The sequence below is a fragment of the Lethenteron reissneri genome, chromosome 9 (assembly GCF_015708825.2).
Source record: "Lethenteron reissneri isolate LAM-NWPU_2019-01 chromosome 9, ASM1570882v1, whole genome shotgun sequence".
NCBI lineage: Eukaryota > Metazoa > Chordata > Hyperoartia > Petromyzontiformes > Petromyzontidae > Lethenteron > Lethenteron reissneri.
Genome location: NC_083787.1, coordinates 6,808,680 through 6,830,319, shown reverse-complemented (window position 1 = coordinate 6,830,319; position 21,640 = coordinate 6,808,680). Strand labels below are relative to the sequence as shown.

Genomic DNA, 21,640 nt, shown 5'->3' with positions numbered 1-21,640 from the left:
AGTTAACAGCGATTGTCGTATGGAGAGACGGGCACTGTTATTATTCATGTGGAATATTCACAACTGGCTCAGGAGCTTTAGATAGAAACGAGCATCATCCAATTCTTACCTGAGCATGGATGCGTTTCACTTGTCATTACTTTCGACCAATGGAGTGTCAGGTGTGTTTTAAATGAAATAAGAGTACAAGGGGTGATCTAAAAGGTCCATGACCGAACGCAGCAATGAATGACCTTGAAGAAAGTGTGTTGCATGTCGCAAAGGTCCCCGCGCTCTGCAATGCACGTAATTCTATTGATGTTCCAATGTTGTAATCGCCGCCGGGAGGAATTCTCAGTTTTGTTCTTCAAACCACAACAAACATCACTTCATTATCGCTCGAAAATTGTGTTCCCCCGCAAGTGCAATTTTTTTGGACTGTGAAAACCATGTAGGAATCACTTAGAGGCCAGTCCTGGGTGAGTATTTCGTGTGTGACCAATTCAAGGCAAATTGAAATCCGGAATCATTAAATGGCAGCCATGGCAACTCGAAACATGTGAAGTGAACCGTTTATCAGGTAGCACACAAACAAAATTACGTCAAACACCGATATTAAAGATTTTTTTTATAAATGTGACATAGCCAACGGTATCGAGGTCCTCAGGGTAAAATCCAAGCAACCACCAACAATTAATGGTTCTCAAGAATAACGATTCAATGGCCTCAGCCAAGTCACGAATGACTGCATGAATCCACAAAAATCCCTTACTATATTCATATTGGCATTATACCGAAATTGGCACATCCCGGAGTGAACATATTCATCTCATGGCACGACGCCACGAGTGGCGTTGAGAGCTTGATTGGGGAACGAACGCCACAGAGTCCATCAACCACAATGCGATTTTGACAATCCGCCTCGGACCTCGTGTACGTTACACTGAGTGCGCGCGTGCGCTCACCGTTTTAGCACAACTGCGCTACTTCTGTGCTGGGGCCGATGGACTTTTCCCAACACCGCACGCTCAGGGCAAGCCTCAACACGTGGCACCGGCGTTTTTGGACCCCCCCCCCCCCCCCCCCACCAAGGGGTCTCTCTTTCTCTCCATGTTCAGTTGTACGTCTCGTTTCTGTATCTCTCTCTTCCCCTTGAGGTGCACGTTTTTTCATGCCTCTCGGGATTTTTTTCAGCGCCCCTTCTAGATGCGTGTTCCTGTGGAAGCGCGCTGACCGCCCACTGAATATGGTCTATGTGCACGAGGGAGACCGTCCAAAAGCCAGAGGCAAGAGAAAGAGACAGCGATATTTTACCAAACGAAACCCACCCAGACAAAAACATACATTAACATCCGATTAAGACCAAATTACGGTGGTCACGAATTCAGGAGTAATATACATAAAGGAGCAGCAGGCTCTATTGTAGGCCCTCGAGAGGATATTTGGCTTACTCTCCCTGCTGGTCAGACATTTGGAAGAGGTGGGAGAACCCACAGTTTACCCTACAACCCATCACCGACTCATCCACTGACAATGGTGAACACATGTAGACCGCAGAGCGGACGAGGGAGGCAGTGGGGATTCGTGAAAACGTTCATCGTTGTTTCAACTACCGCGCCAGGAGATCAATTTGAACTGGCCCTTCTGGATAGCAAGCTTACCGTGCAAAGCATTATGCCATTGCAGCCTCCCCATGCTTCTAATTAACCGGGTGAGAGCCCCACATATGGTAGACGGGCAAGCAGCACGGTGGCGAAATGTTAACTACCTCGCCCGGTATACACAGGAGGTCGTGGATTGGAATCCCGACCCTGACGCCTGTATATTTGGAAGTTGCATGTCTCTCTCCCCGTAGTCGCATGGAATTTTCTCCGGTTCCTCTTGTTTTTTTCCCTCCACATTTCGAATTACCACGCGTTTGGAGTTTCTGGGCTGCAATAAATGTCCACGCGTTGACAAGCTACTCCGTTGAGGCCAGGTCGCTTCTAAAAAAAAGGGCTATTTCAGCTCAGTGGGTCCTTACCCGGTAAAATAAAACCTGTTTAATTCGCTAATAGTTGGGCTTATAGTTTAAATATCTCGCGGTGTCCGGTCGCCGCGCCTCGCCGCCAGGCACCTGCGACCACGTGGCAGAGTCCCACTGCGGGATGGCGTTGCTCGTCACCGCTTTGTCCGCCGAGGCCCCCAGCGGCGCCGCCAGCTTCTGCCACTCGGCCGGCCGAGGCAGCGCACGGGGCAGCGCAGCGGGGGGACGAGGAGGAGGAGGGGGGCGAGGAGGAGGAAGAGGAGGAGGAGCGGCGGGGCACGACGCGAGGCGGCAGGGCCTCTCCGTGCTGGCGGGAGGCTTGGGCAGTTGGCGGCAGCGGCGGGAGGGCGACTCGCGCAGGGTGCCGCCGGCGTCGCGCTCACCGCACGACACCGAGCGCCGCTGCACGCCGGGCCCGCACGTCGCGGAGCACTGGCCAATGTGGGGGTGGCAGGGGAACAAGGGGGACACACACACGGACGAACGCACGGACGGAGAGTGAGAAATCACGACCAAGACGAGATGAACACACAAGACGGTGGGGATTTAGCACGAGAAGTTAAAGAGATTTCGATTTAAAGCTTTCGTGACCGCAGGGATTCATCTTCTTGGTTCTGTCGGTAAAGTCACGTAGAATGGAAATAACACCTGAGGACGGCTGCTTGCGTTGTGGCCGAAACGTCGTGAGAATTATTTTATTATGTTTTGTTTTTATATTTTATTATTTCCATTCTACGTGAAAGAACCAAGAAGTTAAAGAGAGACGGACCGACGGTGAAAATTTTTTCGCCAGCCCAATAAGAACAAACGGACAGACGAGAGAGAGAGAAATTCGCAGGCCATGGTAAGGCATGCAGACAGACTGAAACACACGGGGAGGCAGTGGGAGTTTACCAGATTAATAAAAGAGATGAAGGGAGTGACAGATGGAGATTATCCTTCCAAAGGCAAGAGACAGACAAACAGTGAACATGTAAAAGATAGCTAAAGGAAGGACACTGGACCATTGGAATGGCAATTATTAGTATTATTATTCGTAGTCTTTTTTTAACAACGTGATCGCTGAGAGATGGCCAAGTGGTGGTACAAGCATTCATAAAGTTCCCTTTATTTTACCCAGTTTGAGCCCAGTAAGGACATTTCTCTGGGCTAATTGCAAATAATCCATGAAAATGTACGAATGTAAAATGTGTGGAAATATACATTGTACATGCAAAAATGTGTTTTATTTACAAAATGACATTTCTAATTCAAGACATTTAATGTCAGAAAACCCGAAGTAAAAGAAAATAATAGAAAAATACAAATGTAGAAAATCTTAAAAATATTTTGTTTTAATTTGCTATTAAATTGTCAAACTTTGCAACATTATTCAGAGTTAATAAACTCTTTCATTTTCACAACCCCCACTGAAAGTTCAGTGAATAATTAGGGCGGCATATCCCCGACACTGATCTTGCGTGCCTACAAGCGGTGCCCGTTTAGCAATACCCACGAGTGGATATCAAAATTAATTCCCGAAAAACATTCGTGCCAATGCTGCAAATTTCTGAATTTCTGTTTCTGTCAAGGTGTCCCTCAAGCCCACTAGATGGCAATAGAAGCCCACACAATATAACAGTGTCACAATCACCCCGGTACTTGCGCCGCATTAAATAATATGATTAATTAAACTCCCAACAGTAATATACGTGATTTGAAGATTTCGTGACTGCAAGAATTCATACTCTTTGGGTTCTTTCGGTAAAGTCACGTAGGTATAAAATAAAATAAATCACGACGTTTCGGGCATTTTCACAAGCGTCCTTAATCAGGTGGGCAGCAGAGCATGCTTTCACACCTGATGACGGACGCTTGTGTTGCGCCCAAAACGTCGTGATTTATTTTATTTTATACCTACGTGACTTTACCGAAAGAACCAAAGAGTATAGTAACATACGTATATACGTATACAGTTTGCGTACACACACATGTGCACACGCATTTAATAACCCCCATTCTCAAAACGTGCGGACAGTAACGTAATGTGTTCCGTTAGCTACTGCAGGACGTATCTCTTCACTGCTGGATGAAGCAGCCACCATCACTCATGGCCCTGAGATGCAATAATCCATCTAGCTTCTGAACACGAGCTGATTTCATCACTCCATCTCCCTCGGTGGACGTCCGCTCAGGGGTGTTGTAAACATATGGAGTGGAAAGTACATCCTTGCTCACGTCAGCATATGAGACAACGCTTAGCTCTGTCGGCAGCTCTGAGCCAGCTGTGGACATTTCCACATTCCCATGCCGGGGGCCAGTCACCAAGTGCACTGCAAACGTCGGACGTCGTGCCGAACAACACGCGGCACAATCACATCGGAGCAGTTTAGCATAGAACATCCAGCGAATGCTTTGTTGGCGGGCATGTTCCACAACTGCTTACACTTGTGTTTGTGAGTGTTTGATGATCCTCTGTGATATTTTGTTCTTGGGCTAAATAGTTCATCCCATCTGGCGAACGTAGCATTTGCCACAGGTGCAAGTAATCCAGTAAACTCCTTATGTTGTTAGTTTGAGGGTTCATCCTTGGTACCAGTTAAGATTCGTAGAATGGGGTTCTGTATACTCTGAACAATACAGTTTAAAAAATATTTTTTTTGTAAATATTCATTACAGTAATGTTTTGTATTTACAACTGAAAGTATATATTTTTAAGTATAAAAAAAATATATATATTTTTTTAATATAAGCAAGCATCTTCTTGCCTGGACACTTATTTTATTAGTTTTTCTTCCTTTGGTGAAGACACGTGATATCATTGCTGCAATGCCCTTCTCATCCATCGCGCATTGGAGTTCATTTCCCTAAATTTTCACAATTCTATAATAGCATCACGTGGGGCATCTATCAGTGGGAAGTCAACAGCAGCGGTTGTCTCATAGTTGAACGAGCCTCGCCATAGCAATGTGGAATTTCCACCACTGGCTCAGCACAATCAAATGGAGATTAATCCTGGCCCAGAAATCTCTCGAGCAATGGCATTCTAACTTTGTACTTTGAGTGCTTTGCGTAATACAATGACCAATCAAACAGAGGCAAGTTGATATAATTGCTGTAATTAACAGAAAACTTTCTTAACTCCTCTGATCAAAAGTGATGTCGCTTTCTGGGCTCCCGTCCCATTCCAAACCCAAGCCCGGAGTGTAGTGCTTTGTGTCCATTCCCTTCAAAGCATTGGCGCTAGTTGCACTTTGATCCTAGGCAGTGATCTTGAAAGCGGCTGCACAACTGCTGTAAATCTAGCCCTTGATGTGTCCCGGACGTGTATGGGTCCGCGCAGGAAGCTAGCCCCACACCTGATTTTCCACCCACCGCACAACAACCCTCCCTTCCCCTGCCTCCCACCATCCCTCCGTGTCTCCCTCCATCCCACCCTCCCTGCCCCTGCCTCCCACCATCCCTCCCTGTCTCCCTCCATCCCACCCTCCCTGCCCCCTGTCTGCTACCATCCCTACCCTGCCTGCCTCCGCTGCTTCCTCGACTCCCTGCCTGCTTGCAAGCCCGTCACACATGTCACACACATGCAGAAAGCAGCCTACAAACTGAGCTCTCCGCCCTGGCAGCACACGCCAACATATTTGTGATTTCGCTTAAACGCTTTGCGCGAAGGGCATTTTGGCGCGTAGGGTGACCTGGGCAAATCAACTGTAAATCGAGATGGTGGTGTCAAACCACCAAAAGGCATCTGTAGGGGCACTGAGCCAGAACTGTTGATATCCTGGATTCAAAAGGGGCATTGTTCCTACCTTGAGATGAAACCGGGTTCTTATAGGTGGCATGTTTGGTTGTGTCTCGGTCTGGTCAGCAATGACCACATACAGTACTTTTTTTTTAAATAAACTAAACTATTTATATTTTACCAGATAAGGCCTACTGAGCTATATAGCTCTTTTTACGAAGCGACCTGGCCACAAATGATAGCTCAAAGAAAGTGGCTTATCAAGTGCACATTTTTAGCAGCCAAATACTCTAAAACACTCGTTTTAAAAAAATTGGTGGGAAACACCGGAGAAAAGTCCAAATGACCACAGGGAGACCATGCAAACTCCAAATATACAGGCATCATAGTTTGGATCAAACCCACGACCTCCTGTATACCAGGTGGGGTCGTTCACATGCCACCACAACCTGTTGGCCCAGATGAAGAACGCGCAGTTGAGCGGATGGCTAAGATAGAACCTTCTAGGCCAGCGGTGGTCAACTGGTGTCCCCTGAGGGGCATGCGGCTCTTTAATCCACCACACGCGACTCTATGGAAGGGGCATAACAATGAACACACCATCACAGTAGTAGCAAAGAATGATGAATGTCTCCCGTGCTGTGCCGAAAACTGTCAACATGTACACACGTATGTATATACTTGGCTCTTTGCCGGACTCATGGGCACCGTTTGGCTCTTGATCTGTTACAAGTTGGCCACCGTTGTTCTTAGGGTGTCTCGCTTATGCCCATAATGTGTGGTTATGATGCCTTAATGAGCTCCAAACTGAGAAATAAAATGTTTTCCCTGGACCTAGATGTTGATGTGATTTGAGTATGCAGTAATTATTAAATTTGAACCAGCCCCGTGTGCTCCCTTCACAAACCCACACTCCGCAGCGTGGCGAGGTGCGGTCAATCAATACCCATGACCAACACGGCACAGAGACGCCTTTATCGAGCGGCGAATTCCAAAAGGGCTGAAAATTATTAATTGTCATACAACAATTGTGGGAACAAAGAGGAAACATCTGCTTGGAATTAACAGTTGGGGTGAACCAATGAGTCTGCGATGACATGTATGCAAACTTGATACAGTTCAAGAATGAAAGAGCAAATCAGAAACAGTTTCCCAGAGATCACACGGATGTCAAGAGGAGCCACTTATTGATTAATGTGGTTCCTGGAGGGTGAGGAGAGGCTACGGAAGTTTACAGAGTGAGAGGTTGGTTCGCCGAGCAAGGCTGCGTAACACATGTGCAAGTTTGGCTCGGCACAAAGAAATGCAAAAAAGTCCCCTTTTGACTACGTCAGATGCAGAGACACGGACCCAGGTTACAAATATCATTTCTCCAGCCTCCATTATGCAACACAAACCGGCATCGGCAAATGTGTTACGCATTAGCACCCAAGGGTGTGAGTATTTAAGCGTGATGGATGCGAAGAATAAATAATGTCCCGCCTTTTGACAAACCATTCCCGGATTAAGGTCCGCACACTCGGCGATGGGGGTTGTTTGACCATACTTCACCATCCTGGTCAGTGTAGATGCTGAAAGGGTGCGGGGACCGGGGTTGGAAGGACCAGTTCAAATATTGTTCGCCACTGATGTTAGCCGGGCGGCGGTGACACACTCCTGTGATCCAGTATCGCTTGGTGGAGGATCACACAAACAACGTTGCGAAACTCGCTACCCTGTGGGCGTCCAGGTGCCATATCTTGGCCTACCAGGAGGTACGGCGAGTGTGAACTAGTCCCCATCTGCTCCATCTGTTACCCCCTTGTCGGAGTGGGTTTGCACCGAGTGCTCTGGCCTCCTCCCACATTCGTGGAGTTGGCCAAATGTCCCAATCTAGGTCCGCAGAGCTCGGGCAATTGTTGCCACCAATTCTGGACGCCTTCCCGCTCATCCTGTGGTTGCCCGTGCCTCTGAACCGACCAAAACTGTGCACGTACACAAATTTGTTACTCGGGTCACCGGGGGTTCGTAACGCAATACGCAGACCACTGTGCCACTGCTAACCCCCCCCCCTGCCCTTACCATGATATACTGCATGGACATAATACATGTATGTTCTGCATAGGGATTCAACATATAATTGATGAGCCTCGTGTCATAGCTCATATCAAATGCAGTTTTCTGAGCTGTGTATGGTATAGCATGTGATCAATCACCTTGGCTAATTTTACACCACAGCGAGGACATCTGCAGATGCCCGCACTTACAATTTGTTCCAGCCGTCTGTTACTACAATTCGATGTCTCTTTAAACCGCTGGGGGGGGGGGGGGGAGGTTAAGATGAACGAAGAAAACCCGGCAAGCTCTTGTATCATCTCAGGATGATCCATGATGCACAGCTGTTGGTGCTTTATACTATCCATGGTGCACAGCTGTTGATGCTTTATACTATCAAGGAAACGGCTTTGGCAAGTCAAGTTCTGGCCAGGTGGGCTTTGACCGTCAGGGGCCGGGTCTCAATTTCTCAAAGCCACCGCTACCACCAGGCGCTCGGCAGCCTCTGATGATTTCACAACGTCGCCGTCTTCAGTGGCGACGTTGTTGCTTTTGCTATGCCGACGGAAAAGCTCGGATAGATCTCACACTACCCGCAGTTTGTTGCAATGAGAATGGGCGCCGTCGTTTATTTGAATCGCTGCCAGTGACTTGTGTTGTGGACGTGTCACAGTTTTCTTTGGCAGCGTACAATGGCATAGACAACTAAAGTGTCTCTCTCAGCTCAGTAATTAATGGGATGGCCCTAATCTGCATTTGCATCTCCGAGCCAGTAGTGAACATTCCACAGTCGGAAGACAAAAACCATAAAACAAAGTGGCCCTCATTTTATCAACTTCCTAGAGAGGATTCAGTTGAGCCCTGATGAGGATTTAAACTTGTGTGCTTCTGAGTGCGTGTCATTTCCTCCAACCACAGTGCCACCTAATCTGTATTCTTCACTACAGTTCCCTTTGTTGCTTCGAATAACTCATGAGGTGTCAGAAAATCCTCAACACTTTTGCCTCTCTATCGCCACTCATCTTTTTGGTTCTTTCGGTAAAGTCACGTAGAAGGGAAATAATAAAATAATAAGAACAGGGCTATCGGAAAGACAGCGTCCTTCACCTGAGGACGGCTGTTTGCGTTGTGGCCGAAACGTCTTGAGAATTTTATTTTATTGTATTGTTTTATTTTTATTATTTTATTATTTCCCTTCTACGTGACTTCGCCGAAAGAACCAAGAAGATGAATTCCTGCAGTCACAAAAGCATTGAATCGAAATAAAAGCTACTCATCTTGTTCAATCATTGTTGAGCAGGAGGAGGCAACCAACTTGGCTGTACTTAAGAACTTGAACACCAGATTTATTCACGGGTGTTGAAAAACCTGGATTCAAACCGAGGGGTGCTTACCAGTGGCAGCTCGCTCAGTGCCCGAACACAGCTTTAGCCCGCTGAGCCACCCGGCCACCTATTGCTAAAAGGCCATCAAGTGACATCAGCTCGTGCGCAGGCGCTATGGGTGCACATCTAACATCGGGGCAGCGAGAGAGACGGCAACAGCTTGGGGAGGCCTTCGTCCGGCAGTGGATTAATCACGGCAGACGGTGTATGCTGATGACGATGATGCCGTATGTATTTACGTACATTCAACTTCATTCGCCACCGTACGTAGCCAAGCGTGCAAATCGGATGCGCGGCGATGATGTTGGTCATGGTGACAACCACGATGATGACGGCGATGGCAACCCACGCGCACGTGCGCGCGCGCTCGCCACTGACACCCACCTCGGACCACGCCGAGATGAGCCACTGCAGGTGAGGCTCCCTGCGGCAGCGGCGCAGCATGCAGAACTCGCGGTGCGCGGGCTTCCCGCGCGCGTCGCAGCGCTCGTCCGCCAGCGGCAGCGAGCGGCCCCCGCGGCCCGAGCTGCGGCACTGAACGGCGCGTGTCCTCACGCCGCGTCCACACGGCTTGGAACACTGGCGGCGGCGGTGACGGTGACGGGAAAAAAGTGGCGGTGCAACGCGACGCTGATGAGGACCAACCGTGGTGGAGCAAGGAACGCCAACCGTGCCGATCGGAGGCGTGGTTGTGGTTTCCATTGCATGAATGTAAATCGCATGAGATGTACGGTACACGTACAATGTCGTTACGTGTTTGCTATGCGTGTGGCAGTTGACACCCTGAACATCTTTGCAAAGCAAGGTGTTCCATATCAAGGGATTTGTCCAGGTGAAATATTTTTTTTATAAATAATATAAAGTTAATGCGGCGACTGCAAAACATTCGAGCAGCGATTTCAAAAATCATGGGGTTTTGTTTACATCACAATTTTTGAGCACAGCAGGTCCAAATGTCCAAAAATGTTCAGCAACAAACGGCACTCTTAAAGTTGAAATAGATGACAGTCAACATTTTTCTTGAATTGAGCAAGGTTGTGAGACGTTCGGAAAAAAGACGATGGGAGGGAATCCCAGATGTGAAGCACAGCGAGGGAAGAAGCGAGTGGGTTAATGAGTGAGTGAGTGAATTTGTGAGTGTGCGAGTTGGTAGGTAAGTGGTTGTGCGTTGTTGTGACCTGCAACGCGGGGGTTAAACACTGTGGATGAGGTGAAACGGTCAGTCTGGTAAATCAAATCCTCAACGTGGGTGGATGAATCAAACAGTCACGTTCATGGGAATAGTAACCGTGGTAGTAGTGATATAAGAGTAATCGGGAGGTAACTGACCCCAGTGAGTGAACTGAAATAGAGGCTATGGCACCACACCAGATGGTAAATGTTCAGATTAAAGTACCTTGTGTGTGTGCGGGTTTTTTTTCAAAGGATTGCTAACTTTCATCGCAATAAATTACCCGTCATCTTTAACACATGTTTAAAACATAGTGGGGTTGTTTTTGTGTGTGTGTGTGTTTGAACTGAAAAAAATTTGACGAATCTGGGAAAATTAAGAGAAATGTGGAGCAAAGCCAAAAGCACCCTCGCAACATCTTCCACGAAAAATTATGATTTAAAGCTTTCGTGACTGCAGGGATTCATATTCTTGGTTCTTTCGGTAAAGTTACGTAGAAGGGAAATATTAAAATAATATAAATATAAAACAATTGCTTGTGTTGCAGTCGAAACGTCGTGAGAATTTTAGATAATTTTATTATTATTTCCCTTCTACGTGACTTTTACTGAAAGAACCAAGAATATGTATCTTCCATGAATACGAGCGAGCGAGAGTTGCAGACTTGCGCAACCGACCTGAGACCAGGACCCCATGACCCAGGCCGGGGGACAGTCCTGTGGGTTGCAGGCTCGCGTCTTGGCGGGCGCTGGCGCGGGGCACGCCGAGTCATCGGCGGGGAGAGTTCCCGATGGCCCGGCACGGACGCAAGCAACGGCGCGCGTCTGTTGACCTCCCCCGCACTTCACGCTGCACGCGCTCCACTCTCCTGCAGACCAGCTGCTCCACACACGCACAGGCGAGAGCTCGTTTTACACGGGAGAGCACAGAGACGCCAACACCACCAGCGTCACCAGCAACAAAACTAAGACGAAATAACATCGATATTGTGGAGAACGAGTACAGGGTCCTGAAGGAATATTGCACAAATACCAAATGCAATGTGTAACGGTCGTAAGTGAAAAAAGACGAGAAAAAAATAATTGAAAACTGTGCAAATATAATGTGAGACAAATATACGCCGGAAAATGTAGTTTTATGTGGAAGCAAGCTCTATATTGTTTTGCTTAACAGTGATGTAAACACACGTGAATCGAAAAAGACAGTGCAAACGCAAGAGGCGACAGAAAAGCATTGACCCTCGACAAGTGAGGAGCAGCCAATGATTAAAGCAGCGCGCACATCAAGAGATGTACTCCACAGGTCCAAACATCTACTCAGGGGCTTTTGAGAGTTGACTATAAGTACTATTTCAGTCCAACGTTAATATGATGAAAATTGTTGTTAATTTCCTCCGTCATCCCCATGGCTCACGTTTGCAGGGTCCCGGATTAAGATGTTTGGCCAATTGATTTTTGGAGAATGTTTTGTAAGCGGGAATAGACTGGAGTACCTGGGGAAACCGATGCGTATGTGGGGATAAGGCGTCCACACAGTATCAATCCACGGCTGTGGAAATCGGTTTCCGCGTGGCTCTCAGCTGGTAAAGGATACGAGGGGAGTCCAGCATAGGATGTGGCATGGCTAAAGCAAAATTAGAAAGTGGGCCTGAAAGTCGTACTATGGTGACTTTGAAACTTCAGACTCACGCCAGATACTTATATAGCCGAGCTATGTATCATCATCATCATCATTAACAACAGCTGCAGCGGCTGCAGCAGCAATGTTCAATCGACTGCTGGATGAAGGCCTCCCCAAGCCATCGCAGCACCCATGACCGACGCAGGAATGTATATAGAAGCAAAACCCCTGTTTGTCTAATTTGTGATGCTTCTTAGTTGAATTGTTTAGTGGGCCAGACAACAGGGCTTTAGACAAAATTAATGCCAGAAAGAGGCGTTGCAAAATTTAGTCAGGTGCCATTGCGCTCAACACTGACGTACGGCAGAGCCCCATTGGCTGCCCGGAACCAGCAGGGGAACCAATAGAAAGCTGGTGTCTCCAGAGGATAACCACTGCTGACATCGGGGCAGCAGTACGCGTGCCACCCATTACACCAAACACGCAGGGGTTGATAGGTTGACTCGATAACGATTTAAAATTGACGACATGGACCACAATGCCACCTGGCCAGACGGAAGACGCAAGACTGAATGAGGCAAAGCACCGCCCCTGTTAACTTTGCTCATGAGTCGCCGCTTACATGATCCACAGGTGAGATCTGTATCATAAAAAATATATTTTTATTTTTACCAGGTAAGGCCCACTGGGCTGTATAGCTCTTTTCCAGAAGAGACCTGGCCATAAATGAAGTGGCTTATCACGTGGAAATGTATAGTAGCCAAATGCTCTCAACGCATGTTTTTAAGTTGTTTAGGGAAAAACCGGTGGGACCCGGATAAACATCCACGTGACCACGGGGAGAACATTCAAACTCCAAATATACGGCAGGTGTCAGAGTGGGGATCGAACCCATGAACTACTGTATACCAGGGCAAGGTAGTTAACATCTCGCCACCGTGGCAGGTTCACCAGTTCTGCATCCTCACCTGGCAGGGCATGGGTTGTGGTTGCAGGTGTGCGTGGTCGTGGCCGGCTTCTGCCTGGCGTCGCAGAACGAGCCGTTGACCTGCGTCCGTCGGTCTCGTAGGCACACGCCACGCGTCTGCAGCTGCCCTGCGCGCGTGCGAGACGGGGTGGGGGCAGGCAGGAAACGCGTGTCAAAAGTGGTGCGCGCGAAAGATGAGTGGGGGAGCAGTGGTGCACACCAGAAGTGTTCCGTGCTGCAAACCCAGCAGCTCGGGATCAATTCCCAACACACCGATGGCAAACGCTGTCCGAGCTTTCCCTTTGCTCAGCTTAGCGTGACCGAGCCTCTTCTTTGTTCCAATTATGCTCCAATTGTGTGATTGGCATCGTTTAATGAGACAAACAAACCACGCTGAACTCGCTCTCGTGTTAAAGAAGGGCCCGCAGAAGGAGATATCACGAAACTAATTCTGAGAAAATCTTAAAGTGGCCTCTTGCACCACACGAGGGGCGGTGCTGCACTTTCCCGCCTGATCTACTCTGGATAATTGTTCATTGCATGGCAGTTAAATAGATTATTGTAATTCTAAAAACTGGAGTGTTGCCAAACTAAGTGAAAGAGCCAATTAAATTGAATAGATTCGTTTTATGCAGTCATTGGTGACGGAGCTGAGACCATCAACGAACTAGAATAGAGAGCCCTGGTGGATTCCCAAATTCAAACCCAGGATCTCAGTGCCATTGATGGCTGAACCACCCAGGCACGTCATTCAACTTAGTCTTTAAAGAGCGCCCGGTGCACTGAGTAAACATCAGCACTGGGGAGATAAATGCTGCCAGTCGTGTGTAAATACCACCACACCATTGCTCGGTGCTCAAGGGCACCGCACCGGCCTCAAATAGGCGCTCACACACATCACGCGTCCCTGCAGTATTCAAGGGCGAACTCGGGATATTTGCCTCTGTATTGGAATAGGGCTTCAAGCCCTACCTACACGCTTATCGCACAAAGTCCCGCAAGCTAACAGAGAACAGTCGCGGGTAAATGTTTGCCGCAACTATTATTAAAGTTTTTTTTTACTTTTAACCACTGACCCCATGCCCGGTGTCCCAATGGGCGTGGGAACCTGAGCACGAAAACAAAAAAGAGCAGAAAATAGACGAAGGCTCTTTGTGCTGCCCTGACAGAGGACACGTCATCGGCGCTGCACATTAAAGCCTTTCCAGAGCATCCCTTCTTCCCACGGCGTTATTCATATTTGTTCTCGCTCTAAAGGACAATTAGCGACAAAGCCCTGATAAACATGACATCATCTGTGAATGGAAACGGCGCCCCCCAATCCAATCCACCACTTTGGGTCACTCGCCCCTTACTCCCCAGATGGGCAAGAAAATGAGCCGGGCTCACGAATTAATTAGGGGGGGGGGGGGGGCATCAACGACCGGCGATCCGAGTTTCGCGAGCGTGTGTCGCCGAGCTCCGACAAGAGTGGATGCGATGAAAAGTTCCGGTAATTCTGACTGAGTGTCTTCCTCCCCCCCACCCTCCACCAATGAGTAATGTCATATTGCTGGACAGCAGGTGTTTTCCTGCTGAAGTGCGCATCGCACGAGCAATCGTCTCGGTCCGTGGCCCTGAGCTCACGGTGAAAATGTTAAAATTGAGATGGCGGGGGCGAGTCGCTCCGATGAGTACGGTTGTCTACGTACGATGCGAAAGAAGTTCAACATTCAAACGTAAAATAACTACTGTTGAGCTGCAGAAAATAGGTACTCATTTAATCTAGCCTCAACGGCTGATGGGCTTTGTCAACTGGTGACCAGGATTAGCCTCAGTGCCAGTCAGGCAAAGCCTAGTATAGAGATAGTGAATGCATTAACATGCATCGCATGGGTGAATATACATTCTATTTACGTCATCTGATATTTAATATGGCAGGGCCCCGTATTTAAAACAATCTATGAAGTTGTATCTGCACCTGCATGGCAAGGTTGTTTTAATGTGTGTCAAGGTCATGGCGACTGTACATCAAAGTGGGGCCTGATCCTGGCTAGGCCCAACACTTAGGAGGGAACAACTCAAAAATAAACAGACCCTGTAAATACACACTTCGAAATCACACCAAGATACTGTGACATCACCGCAGTGAAAATAATAATAAAACGTGCAGCGGTCACAATGCAAGCAACTATCAGCACTCCCGATGGTTACTTTAACGCCTATTTTCTGATGAATGATGCTTGAAACTCTTGCCAGACAGCGCAGGGGGTATGAATATTGGCTGCCCAAATGTTTGTTCCCAACCAACCAATATTTGTTCCTCCCTACTCAGATGTACCCTCAGGGTAGGGTCAAGAGGTCGTGGTTAGGCGCTACTTTGGTGAGAGGACGGTCAGCGCGCTGCGCTACAAACTCAGTGACCCCAGTTCGATTCCTGCTCACGGCCAACACGTATGACGAGCATCTGAACCGGTCACGGACCTCCCGTGGGTTGACTCAACCTCAAATTAGTACTGCGTATGGAATATAAACATCGCCACTGGGGAGACAAAGGCGGTCGGGCGTGGTGCTGGCCACCCACCCCCTCGTGTACCGTTCCGACCTTCATAGGTGCTCGCTAATAGCACTTGCCCCTACAGTCTGTTAAGGCTATATGGGGGATCTGTGTTGTGTGTGCGGTGTCCATGTGCTCCCGTGTTTCCGCCTGCGGCCTGCACCTCCGCCGCACGTAGCCGAACATTCGGAGCGCGACAGGGCCCACGCGTGGCTGTGCTTGCGGCCACTCGGCTTGCCGGCAGCGCCGGGCCCATCCGAGTCCTTGGGCAGCGTGTACTCCCAGCCGATGCCAGGATTCCGGCCTTGGATAAGTACCTGCGGTGAGGATGATCATCAACATCACCACCATCATCATCATTAGTGGTGGTGGCTTCACATCAGTGGCCATGTCACAATACTGAATTTTTTTGTCAATGCTGACCTCAATAAATCTTTGTTTTACATGCCAATATCGTCCGTCAATAAAGTTAGGCATCGGTGCACATTTCAGCGGAACGGGAACGGCACATGGGGCATCGAGCAACAGGGATTGGAAACAGAAACCTGTCACGCCCTCAGCGGCTGTGACCGACCTTGCAAACCGCGTACACCACCCTCCCTCGTCCACACTCCGCTCTTTCCAAAAAGCGGTGCTTTTTTACGTAGCCCCGCCGTATCTCCGGGCGACAGCACGGGCCCGCACCTCAAACACCAGCGTCTGGTTGGTGGGTCCCGGCGAACTCAGGCTCTCCGGTCGGTTGTACGGCCGCTTGTAGTCGAAGGTGGCGCCGGCGAAACGCAGCCGCCCGGGCCACGTGGCGATGCGCGCGCCATTGAGGTAGTAGCCAGACGACGACGAGGAGGTAGAGGAGATGGGGGGACCCTGGTGTCTGGGGCTGGCCGTCCGCACGGCGAGCAGGCTACTCGAGATGCTGAGCTCGAAGACGCGGATCCACCGCGCACCGGGAGGGACGACGACCACCGTGTGGTACTCTGGTGGCAAAGCAAGACGAAACGATTGCCCGTTAAGGTTGCAACAGACTGCTGGGGCAAGTGTTGTTAGTGAGCAGCTATGAAGGCCGGCACGGCACACGAGGAGGGTGGGTGGCCAGCACCACGCCCGGCCGTCTTTGTCTCCCGAGTGGCGATGTTTACACACTGCACCAGCGACTCCTTTGAGACCTAGTCGACTTAGGGTAAGCCCAGGACCTGTACAGATAATCGTCATTGGTGTCGACCATGAGCGAGGATCAAACCCGGGTTGCCGGGTCCGTAGCGCAGCGCGCTAACTGCCACACTACTGGTGGCACACACGTAGAGCAAAGCCTCCGCAAGCATTTCATTCAAGGGAGTTCTTTGACCATACTTCATCAGCACCAATGATCGCCCACAGCAATTAGGATTACACACGGAAACATCTCCCACCTGGGCGCGACAACTCGGCACCGTTATCGGTGGAGCCGTCGTGGGGTGCGGTGGGGGGTGGGGGTGGGCCTCACCGTCCGCGTGGTGCTGGGCCGTGTAGTGCCCTCGGAACACCTGGCACGAGGAGTTGTCCCCGTTACAGACGCCGCACGCGTCCAGCGTAGCCCCCGAGCCCAGGGTCTGGTCGCAGCCGACCTCCTGCGCCGAGGGCAACGCCGGGTTGGGGGTTACGGTGATTCGCAGTGGTGGCAGTGTGGAACGGCGATGGGATTGAGAGCGAGGATGCTCTCCCTTCCGATATAAGGAAAGCCACTGGGAGCTATGCGATTTGAAATAATCTAAGTTGAAACACTCATGTCTTTAGAACTGTTTTTTTGTGTTTAGTTTGTTATCCTTCCCCCCGCACCTGCGATTAGCACGGTTGGCTTCGTACGGTGCGAAAGAAGTTCAACATCCATACGTAGCTAATCGTGCAAATCGGACGTGCAGGGTAAGGCCAACAAACTAAGCACGACAAGCAGTTCTCAAGAAATAAGTTTTACAATCGAGAGCTAAAAGTGCTTAGCTCCAGTGGCTTCCTAATATCGGTAGGAAGAGCGTTCCAGATGATAGCAAACGTGTAATGATGATGATGGCATTGAAAATTATGACGATGGTGACATTGCTGATTTATGATGAGGACTTTAACAATTATGATGATGGCATTGATATGTGTATAATGATGATGATGATAACATTGAGAATGATGACAGCATTGAGGTGTACCACAATGGTGGTGGCGAGTATGACTGCAATGATTGGCCTCTCACCTCGCACACTCCATCCACGCAGATGTCAGTGCTGCCCTCCGCGCAGGGCGTGCCATCCTTCACCTTGCTCGCCAGCGCAAAGAAGAAGTCAAAGTCCTCTGCCATGCAGTACAGCTTGCAGATGTCCTGCTCTACACACACATGCACGCACACGCGTGAGCCACGCCCATCCAGGGGGCACGCGCGGCGGCATTACACAGTCAGGGGTCAATCGACGCATCACTGGGTGCCCTCTGTTGTAGGCATGCAAGGAGAAGGTCAAAGTGCTTCGTGGCTCAACGTACATGTCACGATCATTGAAGCTCTTCCCAGGATAGCAAAATTATGCAAAGGCAATTTTTAAAAAAAACCTCTACGACAACCACATGAAGCGCATTGCGCACCCATGATGCCAACGCTTCACGCAGCTGGTTACGTTTTGGACAACGCTGAACTGTAATAGAACAAGACTCAGAGTGTGTCCAGGCTCAAACAAGCATGAGGTGGTGCTCATCTCTCTTTACATATTCTCTGAGCCCGTGGTGGAAAGTACGTTTGTGTGTGTGTGTGTTGAACATCTTTCACATCATACATAGCCAACCGTACTAATTGTAGGAGCGGGGGAGGGGGAAATGACAACCAACTCAACACAAAAAGCAGTTCTAAAGAAATTACTTTTCAATTTATATTTAAAAGTGCATAGCTCCAGTGGCTTCCTAATATCGGAAGGAAGAGCATTCCAGACGGCCGCAGAAACGCATCTCAAAGGGCGCGATGCAGTCACTGTCTTTGTTTGATGGCTCGCCAAAAGCCGCTGTGAGGATGACCACAGTTCGCGTGATGGTTTATGCTCCTGGACGAGAACAGCAAGGTAGTGTGGTTCATTTGTGGCAAGAACTTTGTGTGTGATGAGTGGGGACCAGTTCTATGCGTAGGATGCCAACGTTTTGTGGTACAGTGGTTAGTAATTTGCACTCTAAACCCATCCAACTGAGTTTGTTTCCAAACCACAGCGAACATCTTTGGCGAATAATATCTGAACGAGTCCTGGCCCCTTCCCATTCACAAAACCACTCTGCCCAGCGTGGAAAAGTATGGTGAAACGATCCCCATCATTGACAGTGTACGGATGCCTTCATCCAGCAGTCCATTTTAAAAGCCTGTAATTTACTATAACTGCCAATTTATATGACCCCATTTAGCTCTCCCCAACCAGGATTTGAACTGGTGCCTGCTTATCATTCATTGTGAGTGAGATGTTCTGTCAACAACGCCGTCTGTGGGTCAGAACACCGTCTGTGATCAGGGCGCCATGGTGACGAGATGTGAAGTACATCGCCAGGTAATTAGAAGGCTGTGGGTTTGATCCTGACTCAAACGCCTGTATATTTGGAGTTTGCATGCACTCTCTCTCCCTGTTTTCGCGTGGATTTGTCTCCAGGACCTCTGGTTTTACCCTTCCACATTTAGAATCAACATGCATTGTATAGTATTTGGCTGCTATACATTTCCACATTAACACGCCAATTCGTGGAGCTAGCATTTGTGATAACCAGGTCGCCTCGGAAAAAAAGCTATACAGCACAGTGGGCCTTACCTGGTAAAATAAAACATAAAATAGTTCATAGTTTATAGCCTGGCCACATTAATAGAACGCGAGAGGCGCCTCGAAAAGGACAATGAGACATCTTGCATCACCATCCACTTTGGTGTAGGGCTTCCACTTGTAGAGCCACCCGCGGAACGGCTTGCTGTTGTACTCGGCGCACTGCTGCGCCCGAAACCCCGGGCTGGACGTGGGGCACGTGTCCACGTTGCACATGCGGTACACCCTGCCCGGGCCCTCGCAATAACCTCCCCCGTACGCGGGTCTGCAAGCCAGCACCAACATTGACAGTGGACACGCGTGCACAGTGTACATACGTATGTATTGATTTAAAGCTTTCGCGACGGCAGGGATTCATATTCTTGGTTCTTTCGGTAAAGTCACGTAGAAGGGAAATTATAAAATAATACAAATATAAAACAATGAAATTATGTTCTTGGTTCTTTCGGTAAAGTCACGTAGAAGGGAAAAAATAACATAATAAAAATAAAACATAATAAAATGCAATATATTTTCTAATGTTTTATTTTTATTATTTTTATTATTTTATTATTTCCCTTCTACGTGACTTTACCGAAAGAACCAAGAAGATGAATCCCTGCAGTCACGAAAGCTTTAAATCTAAAAATAAAATGATGATTGCTTGTGTTGCAGTCGAAACGTCGTGATAAGTTTTTTATTGTTTTATATTTTTCTTATTTTATTATTTCCCTTCTACGTGACTTTACCGAAAGAACCAAAAATATATATATACGTCTGTATGTTCAACTTCTTTCGCATCGTACGTAGCTAGTCAGAGGTGCAGTGCACGCTTGGCTAAACACGTGCAAGTCAGTGCCGAGGTGCCCCCCGTTCTGCTCGAACAAAGATTAGACGGCGCTCAACCCCAATGGTGGTGGCTCTGAACTGGTGGTAAAAATTCCACATTCCTACGGCAGTGCCCGCTCATCAAAATAGGGCTTTAAATGTAGACTTCTTCCTGGTGATGCTCATGATATTGACTCTTGACCCGCAACCAGGATTTAAAATTGAGAACTTTCATTTGTGAGCCAAACACTCGAAGCGCAGAGCCAACGGTGGAATGAATGCTACGCATACAAAACGTACGAGTGCAATTCTTTTCTTTATTATTGTACGTATTGATTGACAACCTGTAATAGCTTCTTTTGTTTGGTTAATACATCTTTATCTGGAATAAAATGTCACTTTTGTCTCGAGACTCATCGGTGTCATGTCTGGGGATATTTAACGAGTGACCCATTAAAGTGTTGCCCTGCTAAGCGTTGGACCCTGGTAGCTCACTGCGGTGGTGGCTGTCACTCATAGCAAATAGTGCACAATATATAACTTCTCATCAATACACGGCCCCTATACCTTCACACAAAGTGTGCCAATTGAATGTGCAGCATTTGGAATAAGTTTAACGATAAACCATCAACATGTAATTACGTGGATATAGCAATCTGCTTTTGTAATTACGAGATTAACAACGAATTACGTATGCATCCACATTTACTATAAAGTGAGCATGTAATTGTGAGCTGTTACGTATATTTAGTGAATCTCAAAACATAAAACGGTGTAATTAGAACTTAATCACTCGCAGGGTTAATCTACATTTAGCTTTACAACCGTGCAAGAACATATTTAAATTTGGCATAAAAAAAACTAAATGGGCCCTATTCTACGTGATAGCAAGATTAAAACCTTCTGTAGAAATGGTGAACGTGAAGTGCCTTGCAGTACGGGACCATTCCATTTCATGGGGACAGAATGCTCAGGGCTCACCGCTCGACATTCCAGAATTCTTTAAGTGGCAGTTGGGGCCTGGCCTGCGCCAAGAGAAAGAACCGAAATATAATGACTATTTACTTTGAGATAACATTACCAGTAATATGGAGTAATGTATTTGTACATGTCTTAAATTTCCTACTGGATGTCCCAGACTTGGTGCCCAGATCAAATATGAAATAATGCGACCACTGCGCCCGCTAATTTTTGTATGAGCGCCGAGTCCTGAAGGATGCCGGTGCGTCGTGCAGACTACGTTAGCTGCATGGAAAATGTTCCGCCTGCAGTGGTTTGTATATTATAGTTAAGAAGATTAGCCTAATTCTAATACGCTCCGCTTGGTCTTACAATGATCGTAGACAGATAATAAACATGGATCATGTCCAATTATTGTATTTATCCAGCGTGTCTGTGTGTTAAATATGTAGATAATTATGTTCTCTATACACGTTCAAAAACGTAAAGTGGATGTGTATGTGCCATTGTATCTTGCATGTGAGAGACGTAACGTAGCGGTTAGCGCTCTGTGCTTCGGACCCAACGACCCGAGTTTGATTACCACTCACGGCCAACACCAGTGACTATTATCTGAACCGGTCCTGGGCCTCCA

At 48.2% G+C, this 21,640-nt stretch overlaps 1 protein-coding gene across 3 annotated transcripts in view; it reads right to left on the bottom strand.

The window, feature by feature from the left end:
* The window catches only part of LOC133340501 (A disintegrin and metalloproteinase with thrombospondin motifs 18-like), a 119,540-nt gene that overhangs the window by 10,817 nt on the left and 87,083 nt on the right, over window positions 1–21,640 (bottom strand). For 2 of the 3 annotated variants that reach the window (XM_061548802.1, XM_061548803.1), the window contains 9 exons: window positions 19,332–19,504; window positions 17,655–17,785; window positions 16,920–17,043; window positions 16,124–16,413; window positions 15,603–15,756; window positions 12,905–13,031; window positions 10,994–11,195; window positions 9,530–9,724; window positions 2,096–2,437 (listed from right to left, as the gene is read on the bottom strand). In XM_061548802.1, coding sequence (XP_061404786.1) covers window positions 2,096–2,437; window positions 9,530–9,724; window positions 10,994–11,195; window positions 12,905–13,031; window positions 15,603–15,756; window positions 16,124–16,413; window positions 16,920–17,043; window positions 17,655–17,785; window positions 19,332–19,504 — 1,738 coding nt within the window. Of the gene's footprint in view, window positions 1–233; window positions 2,438–9,529; window positions 9,725–10,993; window positions 11,196–12,904; window positions 13,032–15,602; window positions 15,757–16,123; window positions 16,414–16,919; window positions 17,044–17,654; window positions 17,786–19,331; window positions 19,505–21,640 lie in introns of all 3 variants that reach the window. The other variant, XR_009754906.1, reaches the window with a different exon arrangement.